Source organism: Natrix helvetica (genome assembly GCF_964273705.1).
Source record: "Natrix helvetica genome assembly, chromosome: 1".
Classification (NCBI taxonomy): Eukaryota; Metazoa; Chordata; class Lepidosauria; order Squamata; family Natricidae; genus Natrix; species Natrix helvetica.
In genome coordinates this window covers 15,909,600-15,925,707 of record NC_138548.1, presented here as the reverse complement: position 1 = coordinate 15,925,707, position 16,108 = coordinate 15,909,600, and the positions used below count along the sequence as shown (strand labels likewise).

Genomic DNA, 16,108 nt, shown 5'->3' with positions numbered 1-16,108 from the left:
CCTTTGTGAGAGAAGGGAAAATATCGAACCATATCATTTCCACCTGCTATCTTTATAATTACCATAAGACAAGTATTTTTCTACTTGGGCCACTTTAAGATGTGTGGACTTCAACTGCTAGAATTCCCCAGCCAGCAGGTTGAGAAACACTGACATAAGGTAACACACTAAGAAAAAGTTGAGCTCTCTCATCTGTCACCTATCAGCATTCATTTCATAAAGTTATTTGAAATATTTCATTAAACAGAGTCATGATATAAATTATAACCTGGAAGTATCCAAACCTACCTATTTTTCTTTCTCCCTTTTTTTCCCTTGTGCATTACGTCTTCTAGATTTTAAGGTTCTGAATGGAGACTATCACACTACAAATAATTCTCAAGTTACAACAGTAATGAAGCTTGCCTTGTGGTCATTAAGCAAACCCATGATTTGCTATTGGTGTGGTTTTGCCAAAAACGGGAACTGCCAGGTTTCAGCACTTAGCACTTAGTCTTATATACTGCTTGACAGTGCATTACAGCCTTCTCTAAGCGGTTGACAGAGTCAGCCTATTGCCCCCAACAATCTGGGTCCTCATTTTACCCACCTCAGAAAGATGGAAGGCTGAGTCAACCTTGACCTTGGTGAGATTTGCACTGCCAAATTGCAGTCAGCTGGCAGTCAGCGGAAGTAGCCTGTAGTACTGCACTCTAACCACTGCGCCACTGTGGCTCATCATTGTAATGTGTTCACAAGACTGTGAGATGCTGCAAACAGTCATAAATGCAGCCCACCTCCGTTGGGGGAGGGAGGTGACTGTCGGAATTTCTGATTCAGATTGAAATTGGTTGGTCATAACTTTGAATGGACAGTAAGTCGAGGACTACTTGCACTGACTTTTTAAAAGTCGGTTAGGAAGTTTCTGACTGAAAAGCAGGATATGAAGGTCATAAATTGCCTGATTGAACTAACCAGTTAAATGTTGCAGTCCTTAAAAAGAACTGCTATTTTGAATGTTATTGTTTGTCTCTATATTGCACTCTGTTTTAAAGGATTAATTAAAAAACCAATATAGAACAGGTTCAGAAACTGCACCAATTGCCCTGACAACAGCCATTCATGCCTTGAACATTGAACAGTTGGATTACTACAACACACTGTCATGCCTGCAACCCTATGTGGCTAAACTTTAGAAATAGAAATGTTATGTCAGGCACGGCTATGCCCAAATTTATTTTGCCCAGCCAGCCAGCCAGGTGGCCTTTTCTTTAGTGGCCCACTCTACAAAGGGAAAGTGTTCTTTTTGAAATACACGCAGCATTCATGGTTAAAGTTTGTTTTTGCTATCATAGTTTAGGTCCTAAATCAAAGTCATAGACTTGGGGTGTATGTATCATACATATACATGTGCATCTGTGTCAAGAAACGTAAATAGGCCTGAAAAGAGCATAAATGCTGGAAGTTGGCTTTCACAAAGAAACAGAGGGAGCTCTGCCCAGTTTTCTGTTCTTCTCTAAGCAGCCAGAATTATTCGCTTATTAACGAATGCTCATGACCTGATTTTCAGATTCCTGTACCAGATTTGTTTGAAATTCTGAAAACCTTGGGTTTTCTCCAAGCCTCCTAACATCTCCCTATTTTTGAATGACAATTCCATAAACAACGGTCTTCAAGTCTGACCAAGGAAGATAGACGGGGTGCTAGGCAAATGATGCTGAAATCTGCCATAAAATTCTCTTACCAGGAACTTTTAAAGGAACAGTGAGATCGATCTGAACCACAGGTATGTGCTCAACACCAGGGCTATCCTGGTACCTCTGGAGAAAGCAAAAAAGAAGAGGAATTTAGTACTAATGTTCATACCCAGCAGTCAGACAGATGCATGCAAACACTTACGTTAAAAAAACCAATTGTTACATAAGTATCAGTACCACAAAGTCACTATTTTTATTCCCCCAGAGAAGCCTTGTTTACCTTTTGTGGAGATGGAGAACTTTTAATGTAGAATGGATTGTTTGCCTGCTCCTGCTTCCTAACTTCTCGACGCTTTAAAACAAAACAAACAAAGCAAATAAACAAAAATATTCAGAAGTAGGATAGCTGTCACTTGAGTTTTATTTATAAAAGGAAATTCAAAGTTGTTTCTTCTTCAGCTTGAATAAAAGTTAAGAATCCCAGTTCAAGGTAGAAAAGACACTTGCATCGTTAAAGAGCAGGTAAGGATTGAACAAGTTGGAATCAGTCAGACAGCTTCAGTATTTCAATCAAAATGTTTTAGTACATTTCCCCATTTTAAAAAAAAGTTAAAAATGACTAAAATTTTGTGAAATCATGAATGTTGTAAGAACCTGGAAATCACACATGCAAAGTTCCGGGGGTGTGTGTGTGTGTCTTTCAGGACAATTATTTTTTTTAAAAATGCTATGAACTTTGAAGCCTTCCTCTAGCCATCTTATGCATCTTATGGAACTGCCCCTATCCATTCTCCCAGCTTACCCTGGCCAGCTCCTCCTCATCCATTTCAGGCTGCCGTTGCTTTGAATGCCTTTGCTCTTCGTCGTGGAATATGGTCCTTGGTTTCTCATCTTCAGAATCGCTGTCTGAAGGTGGCTCATTGATCCAAGCATCGAGATCCAAACTATGAAAGGAAAGAATCTCAGGTTATGTGAGAATCCAGCCACCAATATTTAATCTTCATCCTGTGGTTAAGTGCCCTGCCCCACAAAAATATAAATATCCTCTCCTGGTCCTTCTAAGCTCTATGGCTTATGAGATGGGCCAAGGCTATGGGGCTTGAGACTTATTGAGATATTATCATCCTACAGGAAAAAGCAGAGCATCTCACCCTTCTGGGACTGGAACTTTCTTCTGAGCTTTAGGTGCTACGGGGTTAAGCTCCCCGGCAAATAAGGCAGTCACTTCTTCAGCCACGGGGACCTCTTTGATCTGAAGCTTCTGGATGTACTTCATGAGCTGGAGAATGCAGGAAGCCTAAAGATCAAGAATGAATGAATGAATGAATGAATGAATGATGGTTTCCTTCCACTCTAAACCCAGCAAAACGCAAAGCTGAAAAATCAATTTGGCAAAAAAAGAAAAGAAAGGGAAAAAAAAAGACAGATTTTTCTTACTCTCTCCTGGACTTCGAGATCTGCGCTCTGCACAAACTGAGGCAGACGGTCAATCATCATCTGGGTTGCCTCCTGGGCCACTTCCTTCTCACCAGCCTGTTCCTTCTGCTGCAGAATTGAGGCATAAAGCTTCACCATGTTCTGGACATAAACGGCTTGGATGTGGCCTGGAAGCGTGGTCATTTTAGGCCGCAGCATGGCTTCAAGGGTCTGCTGGGGTTCTTCAAGGTGTCTGCAGTGAAGAGGAAAGCTTAGGGAGCTTCTTTTCCCCCTTGTCCAGGACCGGAAAAGGGGAGTCACAAGAAACGATTCAGGCATCAGGGACCACAAGGGAGAACCTGGCCTCTTGAAAACCCTTCCTTTTCAAACAACCAGATTCCCGGGCACTTACTCTGAGAATTCTCCACATATCCAAGCTGCGGCGTACAGCACCTCACAGATTCCGTTCCTCTGCGTGTTGCTGGCCAGCAAGTGAGCATTGTCCAGAAGCATGGCCATCTGGGACACAGCAAATTTGCGGATGGCCTTCACTCGGATTGCCACGTCTAACATCTGGGAGGCAATGAGATGGCCATGCCTTGTACCTTCCAGCCGGGTCAGCTCCACTAAGATGCTGATGTACCTGAAGCGGATAAGAAGAGAGTACCGATGTGCAAGCAGAGACACCAAAGGGGAGGCTATTATGATAAAGAGGAGGCCTATTGGCAAATTTCATGCATGCTTCGTGTACACTGCGATTTTCAACAATTCAAATGTTAATATCTCTATTATCCTCTTACAGCTTCTACACACACAGATACTCTACTTACCGCTTGTTAATTTCTTCCTCAGCTTGCTTTTGGTTTTCAAACTCTAGTTCCCAGCCTAGGTGCCCCTCCCCACATCATTACATGGCCATTGGTAGCTTCTGCTTTTTCTGTTTCGCTCTTTGTTTGTTCTGCCTAGCCTTTATCTGCCTGTATCACAATGGCTCAAAAGTAGTTACCATCTATTTTCAGGGTATGATTTTGAAGAGGCAAGATTTTGAAGAGGCTAATTAAAAAGTTTTTGCACTCTGCAGACCTCCCAAAAATGGGCCCGTTTTTTGTCAAAAGAAGGGTATGCATAGCCTTTAGGAGGCTTATAGAGTGCTCCTGCAGTGGGGGGGAGAGAGGGGCAAAATTGAGCCAAACACGGCCCATTTTTTGCTCATTTCTGCCCTCCCCAGCCCCCAGGAGCACTCTATAAGCCTCCTAGAGGCTATCCATGGCCGTTTTGGTGAAGGGGGCGGGGTTTCGGGAGGCAAAAAAAAGCTGCATTCAGTATATAAGATGCACCCAGATTTTCAGCCTCCTTTTTGAGGGAAAAAGGTGCGTCTTATAATCTGAAAAATACGGTAGCTACAGCTACCTGCTCCAACCCTCCTGTGATACCAGGGTTGCTCCAACACCTATCTCACAAAATCCTATTAGAGCCATGGGGTACAAAAAGTACATTGCATTATTACTAATTTCTAATTTCACACAATGCTGAATTAAAAATAGATAAAATTTGCTCAAGGTGTGTGTGTGTATGTGAGTAGACGCAGAGTGAGCAAATATGTACATTTGCATATGAGTAAACATTTTTTAAGCAACACTTTTTCCAAAATCTATGTAGATTTTGAGAAAAACAGAACCGTTTCAATTCTTTGTGTGCTGTCTCTCTCTGCGTGTAAAACAAACAGCCTTTGTTGATTGAGTTTTTATTTTACTGATTTCTTTTTCAAAAAACATAGCTGTTAAAAAAAGACTTTGTGGCTCCAATTATGAGGAAACCCAAAATAATCCAATATAAAGTGCACATTTTGAGGAAAGCGGCAATTAAGGAAAGCAAAAAGGTTGAGTAAGACTGAAAGATTTAAGAATGGGGGTCATATTTGGGGAAGAAATGCCATCCATAAAAGGGAAGGAGCAATTGGATATATAGTATGTGGTTTATTCGTTTTCTTTGGTCCAAGAGCCCTTCGCACCACATCTCCTTTATGGGAACTTTGTTCATGTGTCCATGGGGTTGCTGCAATGGCTGGAATTTCAAAGCCTGGTCGTAAGTCCCCTTGGTTTAGCACCATCATAACCTTGAAAAGTTTCTGAACAAACGGACAATAAGTGAGAATTGCCTGTATTATAGAGGATTTAAACTTTACTTTGTAGGAAAACCTTCTGAAATCCTCCTGAGGCTATAAAGCAGGACCTAAATATATGGTAAATACTGACCATTCAAAGTTTGTGATGTACTGGTAATTGGACTGGCTACATATATCAATGATTTTGGTTAGCAGCTCATCCCTGTAAGTTGTCCCTTCAGCTTTGTCCACATGGATCATCAGCTTCTTCACAATTTCCATCAAATTCTTCTTGGACACCTGCAGCAAGGGCCCAAACACACAGAAACTCAGGCAGCAGTTACTAAATGTTGGTCTCTATACATGACATGGGAAGATGCCTATTTGATGCAGCTTGGCAGAAAACCCACAAGATGTAGCAGGGAACGATACCAGATACTTCAATCTGGAAACTTTTGGCCTCCCAGTTTCTTTGCTGCTTTGAAAGTGGCTTAGGGATACCAACTGCTTAAACAAATAGTAAATGAATAAGCTATCTTAGAATCATTTTTCCCCATTATTCTCTTTATTATCTAGGAAGACAATTCACTATTTAGAGTAAACAAATTAGCCAGGATGCACAGTAAGAACAAAAGCCTACCATTCCATACAGAAGATCCAAGGCTCGGAGGCGGATGGACTCATCCTTATCGTCCAAGCACTGGAGAATGAGATCCTTATGAGACTGTACCGATTTAGGATGTGTTTTCAAGATTTTGGACATTGCCAGCAATCCCAAATACTTCACTGTGGTAAAGAAAAAAACACGTAAGCACACAAAAGAAAACACAATTCAAAAAAACACCTCCTTGTAAGGGCCTTCTCCATTTCTGCCAGAACAAGGTACACACATGGTGATAAAGGGATCAAATTCCAGTAGTTTGAAGTTTTGTTCTGCTATAGAGGGTTAACATTATCCATGCCTGTTGGATCTAGTGCATTTACTAGATCACAAACAGAAGGAGCATTTCTCTTACATTGGTCTTATTGCTCTGACCAGTTCTGTATTTTCTATTTAGATTTGCCAAGGCTCTCCACTGTTTCACACAGGAGTGCGCGCTAATACTACTACTTGGAGATGCCAGGACTAGGGAGGCACATGCAGATCATCATCATCATCATCATCATCATCATCATCATCATCATCATCTTGCCAAGTCCACCAATGTTATTAAAAGAGTGCCACTTGGCACGTATTAATGGTAACAACAAAGAAAAAGAAAGTTCCCATTCTGCAGTTTTCTCAAATCTGCAATCCTCCAGAGCACAAAATTCTTTGAATTCCCAACCATCTTGTCTGCTAAAGGTAACACATTTGAAAAGCACGGCCTTGAGGAAGGTTCACATACTAGAAGCTGTTTTATAATCTCTCTGAGTGCCCCCCAAAAAAGGGGGCGTATCTGTAATTCTTAAATCAAAATTTCCCCTTTCTTTCTTTCTTTGATAAAACGTTCTTTTTCTTCTCCTTTCTTGTATATAACTACATATCTATCACCTTACTTCTTTTGGGGATAACAGAGCCATCTTTCACTGCCATTTAACAGAGACGGAGAAAAGCACAGCCTTAGGCTAGTTGGGCATCTTTTGATCAATGGCATTTTTGTCACACAATATCCACATTTTTCTAAATCATATGTACATTTCAAAATTCCCCATCTATGGCCAACTTTCTGCTATACAAATTCATGTGCTGTATGTTTTATGTGCAGCAATTACTTCATGCTTATCGCCAAACCTAACAGTTTTGGTTTCTGATGCATTCTTTTTTTAGATCCATGCTCCTGGTTGCATTATGTCAGCAATTTAACATTAATTGAATTTCACTTACATTCTCAGACAGACAGACACATATCATCTGCATACTGGTATATATCCCAAACTAATACATCATTAACATCACTAAACATTCAATAAACTAAGCAACCAAAGAAACATTACACATCTGTGACTTACTCCCTGCTCAGTGTTGAACCATTCACTAACCACCCATTATATATGTTTTAGTATAATTATATACTGTACTTATTTCATTCAGCAAAACATCCCAGAATTTAAGCCTATTCACTTTACCATATGCTTTCTCTACAGTCACAAGTGGTTGGGAGGGACTGAACATCACCAGGAGCAAAATGAATGCGGTTCTCTCCCCCCCATCCCCACCATTTTAGCTATTTCAGTTTTAGAATGCAGTGCCTAGTTCCATGGCCTTAATTACTACTACCTTCCAAGGTGGCAGTGTCTCCCATACTTACAGTTTTGGTCTGAGTCTTCTATCAGTATCCTCAGCTTCTGCACACAGAGCTGCAGAGACAGCATATATCATTAACCTCTTCTGCAAAGCCAAGGATTTTCCTTCCTCTACACCAGCGATGGCGAACCTTTTTTGGCTCGTGTGCCACAAGGGGGGGAGCGCAGGGGGGTCATGTGCGGGCGTGCCGCACCCATAATGCAATGCGTGCACAACGCGCGGAAACCCCCCCCCATTTTTACATACTTTTTTCGCCCTCCCCAGGCTCCAGAGGCTTTATAGGAGCCTGGGGAGGGCAAAAAGAGCCTCCCCCGCCACCCCCCGGAGGCCCTCCGGAGGCTTCAGGGACCGTCCGGAAGCTTCCCTGAAGCCTTCGGGACGCTTAAAACGACCCTCTGAACAAACCGGAAGTGACTTCCGGTTTGCTCGGAGGGTCGTTTTAAGCACTCCGAAGCGCTCCGAAGGCATCAGGGAAGCCTCCGGACGTTCTCTGAAGCCTTCGGAACGCTTAAAACCACCCTCCAAGCAAACAGGAAGTCACTTCCAGTTTGCTTGGAGGGTCATTTTAAGCGCTCCGAAGCGTTCCAAAGGCTTCAGGGAAGCCTCCGGACAGTCCCTGAAGCCTCCGGGGGGCCTCTGGGGGTGGGGCGGGGGGGGGCTCTTTTCGCCCTCCCCATGCTCCTATAAAGCCTCTGGAGCCTGGGGAGGGCGAAAAATGGCTTTTAAAAAGGTGAACTCGCGTGCCCTGAAAAATGGCTCCGCGCGCCACCTGTGGCATGCGTGCCATAGGTTCGCCATCACTGCTCTACACCTTAAGGTTTTCTATTCTTTAGTAAATGTCAGTAGTTCTTACTAATAGTGGAAGACCATTCCATAACAACTCTGGGTGGAACAGTAAGGGCACAGGGGGTAGAGGAGGCCTGCTCTAATCTCAACATGGATGGGCAGCCCAGTTCTTAGGGAGGGCTCCATTTCCTGGGGGAGCTGCATGATAGGGCTACAGAAAGAAGTCAATATGGCCGTAATAATAGGAATCAGTTTGGTCTAATGATTAAGGCTCCAGGCTATAAACCCGGAGACTGAGTTTTAATGTGCCTGAAGCATGACAGTCAACTGGGTGACTTTGGGCCAGTCCCTTTCTCTCAGCCCAACACATGTCACAGAGTTTTTGTTGTGGGGACAATAGGAGGAGAAGGGAGTATTAGATATGCTCATTGCCTTGAGTTGTTTATAAAAATAAAAAGGCAGGATAAAAAAATCTAAAATAATAAAAATAAGTAATAATAAAAGTGGATGGGACAGCCTTTCATTCTAACACTCTCAGCATTCTTTCCATCACTTAGTCACTCTCATTTTCCTTCTAATGCACGTCTTGCCTCTAAAGCAGCACAGAAAAGAAATATATTTCCTGTCAATGACCTGAATTGATCTAATTAATGCAAGGGAGGTTATTTTTTTAAAAAAATATCTGTCTGCCTTTCCATCCATCCATCTCAATCAAATGGGACGGAGGGTTTCATACAGATAAAAACCAAAGCTTAATATGTCCCACATATTGCTGGAATTACATTGCTAAGCAGGCTCATCTGCTCTTGGATGCTTTGGTGTGCTCTGGGGATACCCACATATAAAACAAGAACTATCTAGCCACCTGCAGAGATTGTAACATGTCCTCTCTAGAATATATATATCCACTCTAGGTGCATAATCAAGACACCACAACATTTAAAGCCACACAAAATAAGAAAGAGACACCAAAAAGTGAAAGCCTGTTACCTGGATGCTTGCACTGTGGTTGGGCATTCCCGAGGAAAGAGAGATTAACACTGTGAAAAAGTTAAGGATACACATGTTTAATTTCCAGTCACCTTTTCCTGGAAAAAACTAACTCTCAGACCGATATATCCCAAAAGTATCTGCTTTTCTTTTGTACTATTTAGAAAATGTAACATCCCACAATGATACTTACCTGCTATTACTGTGTTCACGCACTCATAGAGGAGTGACATGGCTGAAGTGCTGAGGAAAAAAGACAGACAAATTACTGCATTATGAGACAGTTAGCCCCAGAAGAAGTTTCACCAGAAAAGTGACCGACCATATGTTTTTTATATTTTAAAGAATTAAGATGTGTAAAAACTTGGGGGGGGGGGGACGACACATGATAGCAGAGTTTCAATATCTCAGGGGTTGCCACAAAGAAGAGGGAGACAAACTATTCTCCAAGGCACCTAAGGGCAAAACAAGAAGCAATGGATGGAAACTAATCAAGGAGAGAAGCAACTTAAGAACTGAGGAGAAATTTCCTGACAGTTAGAACAATTAATCAGTGGAACAGAAGTTGCCTCCAGAAGTTGTGAATGCCCCAACACTGGAAGTCTTTAAGAAGATGTTGGACAGCCATTTGTCTGAAATGGTAGGGTTTCCTGCTTAGGCAGGGGGTTGGACTAGAAAACCTCCAAGGTCCCTTCCAACTCTGCTATTGTATTATATTGTAAGACCTTTGATTTTTGGACTTTTGAGTAATCTGGTTTCCAAAGAAATATGAATTTTAAAAAACAAAAGCTAGGCTACATTTTTCATTTGGAATTAGATTCTTAAAACCCCAATCAACAAATTTGAACAAATCCACTCCGTGCACTCAAATATGTTCATTATTGCAGGGCTCTTCAAACTTGGCAACTTTAAGACTTGTGGACTTCAACTCCACAAGTCCACAAGTCTTAAAAGTTGTCAAGTTCGGGGACCCATGCATTATTGCATCACAGAGCCTTATTCATCATCCCTTGTCTAGATTATTGTAAAGTCTATGTGAGCTGCCCTCAAAAGCCACTCAGAAGCTTCAGCTGGTTCAAAATGTGGCTCCACCAGCAATCAAGGGCATGCCATGATATTTATCTCCATCACCTGTTGCACTGGAAAGTTGCAATAGGATTCAGGGTACAGGTAGTCCTCGACCTATGACTAACATTTCTGTTGTTAAGACATTTAAGTGAGTTTTGCCCCATTTTATGACTTTTCTTGCCACCGTTGTTAAGTGAATCACTTCAGTTGTTAAGTTAGTAACATGGTTGTTAAGTGAATCTGGCTTCCCAGTTGATTTTGCTTGTCAAATGGTTGCAAAAGTTGATTACATGTCTTGGGATACAGCAATGGTCATTTAAATATAAACCAGTTGCCAAAAGCATCTGAATTTTGATCACATGGTCATGGGGATACTGCAAAGGTTGCAAGTGTGAAAAATGGCCGTAAGTCACTTTTTTCAGTGCTGTTGTAAAATTCGAATGGTCACTAAATGAACTGTTGAAAGTCGAGGACCACCTGTATAAAGCTGATTTGAGGGTTTGTCTTTCTCCTATTAGGTCTGCCCACTTGTAAGATCTGACAGCGTTTGCATGCTTTGAGTCACATCTACTAAGACTGCGGCCTCCAACCTCTCTCCAGGGACTGGTTTCCTGGAGAGAGGCTTTTCCGCGGACCAGAGGGGGTGTGGTTTCGTACGCTACCTGCATCCTGCAGATGGGGCTTCACTCAGGGATGGGCTCCTGCAGGTTAGAGTGATCGTCTAGCGAAGGATCTGCCCAGTTTGGCGAACCTGCAAATCTTACCCCTGGCTGGCTCCACCCACCCTGCCCCTCCCAGGAGTCTCCATGCAGCCCATTTGGGATGCCAGATAAGTACAGGACCCACGCAGACTCTCTGGGAGGGCAAAAAATGGGCCTACCGGAAGTTCAAGAAACAGGCCCGTTTCCAGCCTCTGGAGGGACTCTGGAGCCTGGGGGATGCTGTTTTCACCCCCCCCCCCCGCGAGGCTCAACCAAAGCCTCCAGAGCCGGGGGGGGGGGGGCACCGTTGCTAAATTTTCTGACTCCTGGCTTCACTTGTTTGCATGGCCCCGTTTCTGATATGCTGTGGACCGGTACTGGTCCATGGACAAGGGGTAGGGGACCCCTGTATTAAGAAGACATATCATGTCACCAGGAGACAGGCCTTCTTGTTGTATCATCTGCTCTTTTGATCACAAATTCCCCCCTTCCCCGCCCCCCGGAATCCAAACAGCTCCCATCCCACTCTTTTTTAGATGAGCTGTTCTTCCAAGCTAAGGTATGACATGGGCCCACTGTGCTTGGTTTTGCTATTGAATCTGTTGTCTCTTCTGACATCTTTTCATTTCTATGGCATCGACTGCTGCACTGACTCTTTACGTTTTAAAATCTATATCATCACTTCAAGTAATTTTGAATGGGCAGCTTACGGATGGGACAGAAGGATAGACGAATACAATTATGGAAACTCCGAGCAGAAACAACATTTGGTAGTTTGTTGTGTTAAAATTCTTCTGCATACAACTTTCATTCCTTTTGCCAGAACGAAGGATTTAGAATAACTTTCTGCTTTGATTTTTCCAAAAATCAAGGACCGGAAAGAGTGGGATAAGTCAAGAGCATATATATTTCCCATTTTGCTTCATTTTTTAGAAGCAGATTACTTTTAAAAATATGGATAGAATTGCCATGAATTCTATTTACTTTAGAAAAGTGACTTAGTGAAAGAAAACAGGATTAAATGGACACTTCTTTCTTCCCTCTAATCTACAGGGAGTTCCGATGGCCGCATTTATCCCCCTTGCGGTTTATATGATCACATTTTGGGCATTTGGCACCAGCTCCCATTTACAGTCATTTGCAATATCGCAAAGTCACATGACGGCAATCTTGTGCATTTTTTTTTTTTTGCTGATTCCCAGCATTTAAAAACACCCATTGTGGAAAACCAGTTTACTTAATGACTGTCACAAATAAGGATGTAAAATTGTAGTCACACTTAACAACAGCCACAACTTACAACGTTAATTCTGGGCTCAAGTAAAGTCTTAAATTGAAGACTACCTGTACTACCTTCAAAGGGATAAAACAACATTCTTTTTGGTGCTGTTCTTGGAATCATTTTTAAAAATTGCACAATGGTGACAAATAAAAAAGACAGTCAAACCAATGTCAACACACAGGATACCAATGTCTAACCTTACCCAGAAGCACAAATAGTTTCATTGGATTATTTAATACCCACATTAAAATATACAGATGGCTGATGAGAGCCATCTCCCCCAGTCACCAAGTTTAAAAAATCTAGAAGAATTTAGCTGACTTACCTATGTATTAGATTGGTCAGGGGTTCTATCAATTTCTTTCCTAGCCTGGGTTCCAAAGGAGTGAGAGCACCAAACTAAAAAAGAAAAGAAAGGAAATTATTTAGTAGCTGCCTCAGCATATTTGCTAATTCTGTCAACGTTATTAGACATACAGCAACAGACCTGAACTGCTTCAGAAAACTACACTATTAGGCAAATTCAAACTGTCAATGAAAGAATTGGCACAGTGCTTAAACCTAATCTTAGCCATAAAATAATTTGCTTGGTTGTGGCTTAGTGTGATATGCAAACCTATGAATTGTTTAGTATAACTAATGTTTAGTATTGTATAGGAAAAACATCAATATGGGTCTTTCAGACAGTAATGAAAACAAACCAGCCGGGATTCAGTCATAATAATTACATTATTTCCACCATCACTAGCAGGATTCCTTTCTATGCATTTGCTCAGAAAGAGAAGAGTTATATTACAGTCATCTCTTGTCTGTTGGCTTTCCACTGGCCTCTGGTTGCATAATTTAGAAAGGGAAGGCTGAATTTGATCTGATCAGCATACCTCTCTGTGGAGACCAGCGAGATACTTAGCAGGCTAAAAAATTGTTTGGAGTTAAAAAGCAGTCGTTGACTGTAAATAGTGGTTGCAGAAAACAAAGGAGGATTCCCGAATTCTGCTAGATTATAAGAAAGCTCAGTCAATACATTATCTTCTCTTTCTTATCAGAAAGATACCTCGGATAAGCCCATGACAAGGACGTATAAGCAAAACCCCATCCAACAATGGCTCAGTAGCAACTGATAATCAGAGAGATACTTATGTTCAAACACAGAAGTTCCAGCTGGTTATTAATGATTAATAAACAAATAATTGTTTATCCCCGCCCCCAATGCATAGCACCCTTTCAAAAGAGGAGGAGGAGGAATGGGAGGGAATCAAGCTATTCTCCAAAGCACCTGAGGGCCGGACAAGAAGCAATGGGTGGAAACTAATCAAGGAGAGAAGCAACTGAGAACTAAGGAAAACAATTCTGAGAGTTAGAACAATTAATCAGTGGAAAAACTTGCCTCCAGAAGTTGTGAATGATCCATTACTGGAAGTTTTTAAGAAGAGATTGGATAACCATTTGTCTGAAGTGCTGAAGTGTTATTCCATTTCCATTCCCTTCCTATAAATTATGTAGCAAATTTTATGAAAATTTTAGTCTTGAATTTAGCGTCCTGTTACACTATTATATAGAAATCAAAAGGGAAAATATTACCTGTACTACAGTTTTCTAAAGTTAAAGACCATTTTTTCTAAAGTAATAATATATTTTTGCCTTAATCATCTGCGCCTCCTTCAGCTATTCTTAGAAATTAGGTACCCAAACTTCTTAATCCTATCCTTCCAAACACACACACACATACACACTGCGGAGATTATAGAATTGCAGATACCTTCATTTTTGCTATTCTACAATGGCCAAAAATATGGCTTCAGAACATTCACCACTGGCAGCATGAAGGTCAACATCTATCATTTAAAAATTATCTGCTTCATTCTCCCACAGACACATATAAATAAAATACAGAACATAGAATAATAGAGCTGGGAGGGACCTTAGAGGTCTTCTAGTCCAACCTCCTGCTTGAACAGGAGACCTATAATATTTCAGACAAATAGTTGTCCAGTCTCTTTTTGAAAGCCTCTGGTGATGGAGCATCCATAACTTCTGGAGACAAGCTATTCCATTGATTGATTGCTCTCACTATTAGGAAATTTCTCCTTAGTTCTAGGTTGCTTCTCTCCTTGGTTAGTTTCCACCCATTGTTTCTTGACTTTTGGTACTTGGGAAAATAGACTATCCGTATATGATCAATAGGCTCAAGTCCATGTATTACTGATTATGCAAACTCAATCCTGTTTAATTCATAATTTGTTTTTTTGTAACTATGACTGCTTTTGGAAATAAGGATGAGAAGTTAAAAGCAACCAGTAATGGAATTGCTAGCAAGCAGAATCTTTTTTGCTCATTCTTGTTTGCAATCTCAGTTTTTTTTATCCGCCCGGCAGATTTCTACTAGTTCTTGCCTGAAAATTAACAATTCACCTCCAAAGTCAGTTTTACAGTCTGCTGCTTTTCTCCACATCAGTTTGTGTCAGCTGCTACACCTCTGAAGCGACAGGGTTGTGTTTTTCACACCACGTATACTGATAAGAGACACCAGCTGCCAGGACCTGCTAATACTTGCCAATTTTATAATTTTAATGAGGACCCAGTTGTTGGTGGATGACGTCATCAGCTTAAAAAAGAGTGGAGCAAGAGAAAGATAATTCTTTGGATTGCGTCTGGCTAGCTCACATATAACATTCACAGCAGCTGACTGGACACCTGGAGAAAAAAAAAGAAGGTGGAACAGCTTAGTAAGAGGGACTGTGGGACTCGTAAACAGCAACCACAGCGACACTTTTTTTCCCCTTAATTAATAATCCACATAAAACAACTTAGAGGGATTTGGAGATAGAAAAGTCCATCCGATTCTTGCCCCACAAGAATGTTCCAATGACACGTGAAAGGAGATTTCTAACTGTACAGTATTTGAAATACAGGCATGCTCACAACATATGGTTGAAACTTGAAAACCATTTCCTCATTCCCACTATGCTACTGTTTAAACTGGCAAAGCATGGTCTTCCAGATGCATTAAACTATAAGAGCAGCATGCCCTAGAGCAGGGCTGTCAAGGTTGTGGCCCGAGGGCTGAATGCTTCACGCGTTGGCCATGCCCACCCCCGGTTTAGCGAAGGGGGAAAAAAAAGTCCCGATACATCATGTGACGATGCCATGATGACGTGAATTTGACACCCTTGCCGTAGAGCTTGAGAGCACTAAGTTCGGGAAAAAGTGAGTTAGCCCCCATGCTGTAAGGACAGAGTGTAAAATAGGGAAGAAGGTAACCAGGAGGATGGTAACGCTGAGTTTCTGCTTAGAAAAAAGCATGGGGTGGGAAGTATGAAGTTAGAAGGCAGAAAAGTAGAACATTAGGAGGTCCTTGGTGTAGAAAGCAGAACAATCCCCCTCCACTCCAATAATAGACTGTTTTAAAGGAGCAGCAAATTCTGATCTGAGAGAAAAAGCTTCTCACGTTCTACAATTAATAAAAAGTCATTTAATCCATATCCCCACCTCAAAACTTTCTACCTGTCAAGGCCTATTTTGTCTTTCACAGCAGTTCAATAAGGGAAATGGGGACATACAGTAAGGTACAAAGCTGCTGTGGTATGTAACAGCTGTGCTAATCAGCATATTTAATTTAGCTCCAGCAATGATCCTAATAAACTATTTTTGGGAAGCAAGATAAAGCTTTGAGAGCTTGATGAGTTAATCTGTCCTACATTTTCTTTTGCACTTCACAAGCACCCTGTGCATATGCGTAAATAAATGGCGTGCAAAGCTGTTTATTTTGGTCCTAGAATGTTATAGCATCCCCAGTAC

The 16,108-nt window shown here is 41.6% G+C and overlaps 1 protein-coding gene across 2 annotated transcripts in view; it reads right to left on the bottom strand.

Annotated features, from left to right (window-relative positions):
• The window catches only part of AP3D1 (adaptor related protein complex 3 subunit delta 1), a 68,660-nt gene that overhangs the window by 24,470 nt on the left and 28,082 nt on the right, over nt 1–16,108 (bottom strand). For both annotated transcript variants that reach the window (XM_081967555.1, XM_081967554.1), the window contains exons 7-19: nt 14,865–15,004; nt 12,636–12,709; nt 9,453–9,502; nt 9,260–9,309; nt 7,488–7,536; nt 5,837–5,982; nt 5,348–5,496; nt 3,505–3,735; nt 3,114–3,345; nt 2,828–2,973; nt 2,479–2,620; nt 1,957–2,028; nt 1,724–1,799 (exon numbers count right to left, since the gene is read on the bottom strand). In XM_081967555.1, the coding sequence (XP_081823681.1) occupies nt 1,724–1,799; nt 1,957–2,028; nt 2,479–2,620; nt 2,828–2,973; nt 3,114–3,345; nt 3,505–3,735; nt 5,348–5,496; nt 5,837–5,982; nt 7,488–7,536; nt 9,260–9,309; nt 9,453–9,502; nt 12,636–12,709; nt 14,865–15,004 (1,557 nt within the window). The remainder of the gene's footprint in view (nt 1–1,723; nt 1,800–1,956; nt 2,029–2,478; nt 2,621–2,827; nt 2,974–3,113; nt 3,346–3,504; nt 3,736–5,347; nt 5,497–5,836; nt 5,983–7,487; nt 7,537–9,259; nt 9,310–9,452; nt 9,503–12,635; nt 12,710–14,864; nt 15,005–16,108) is intronic.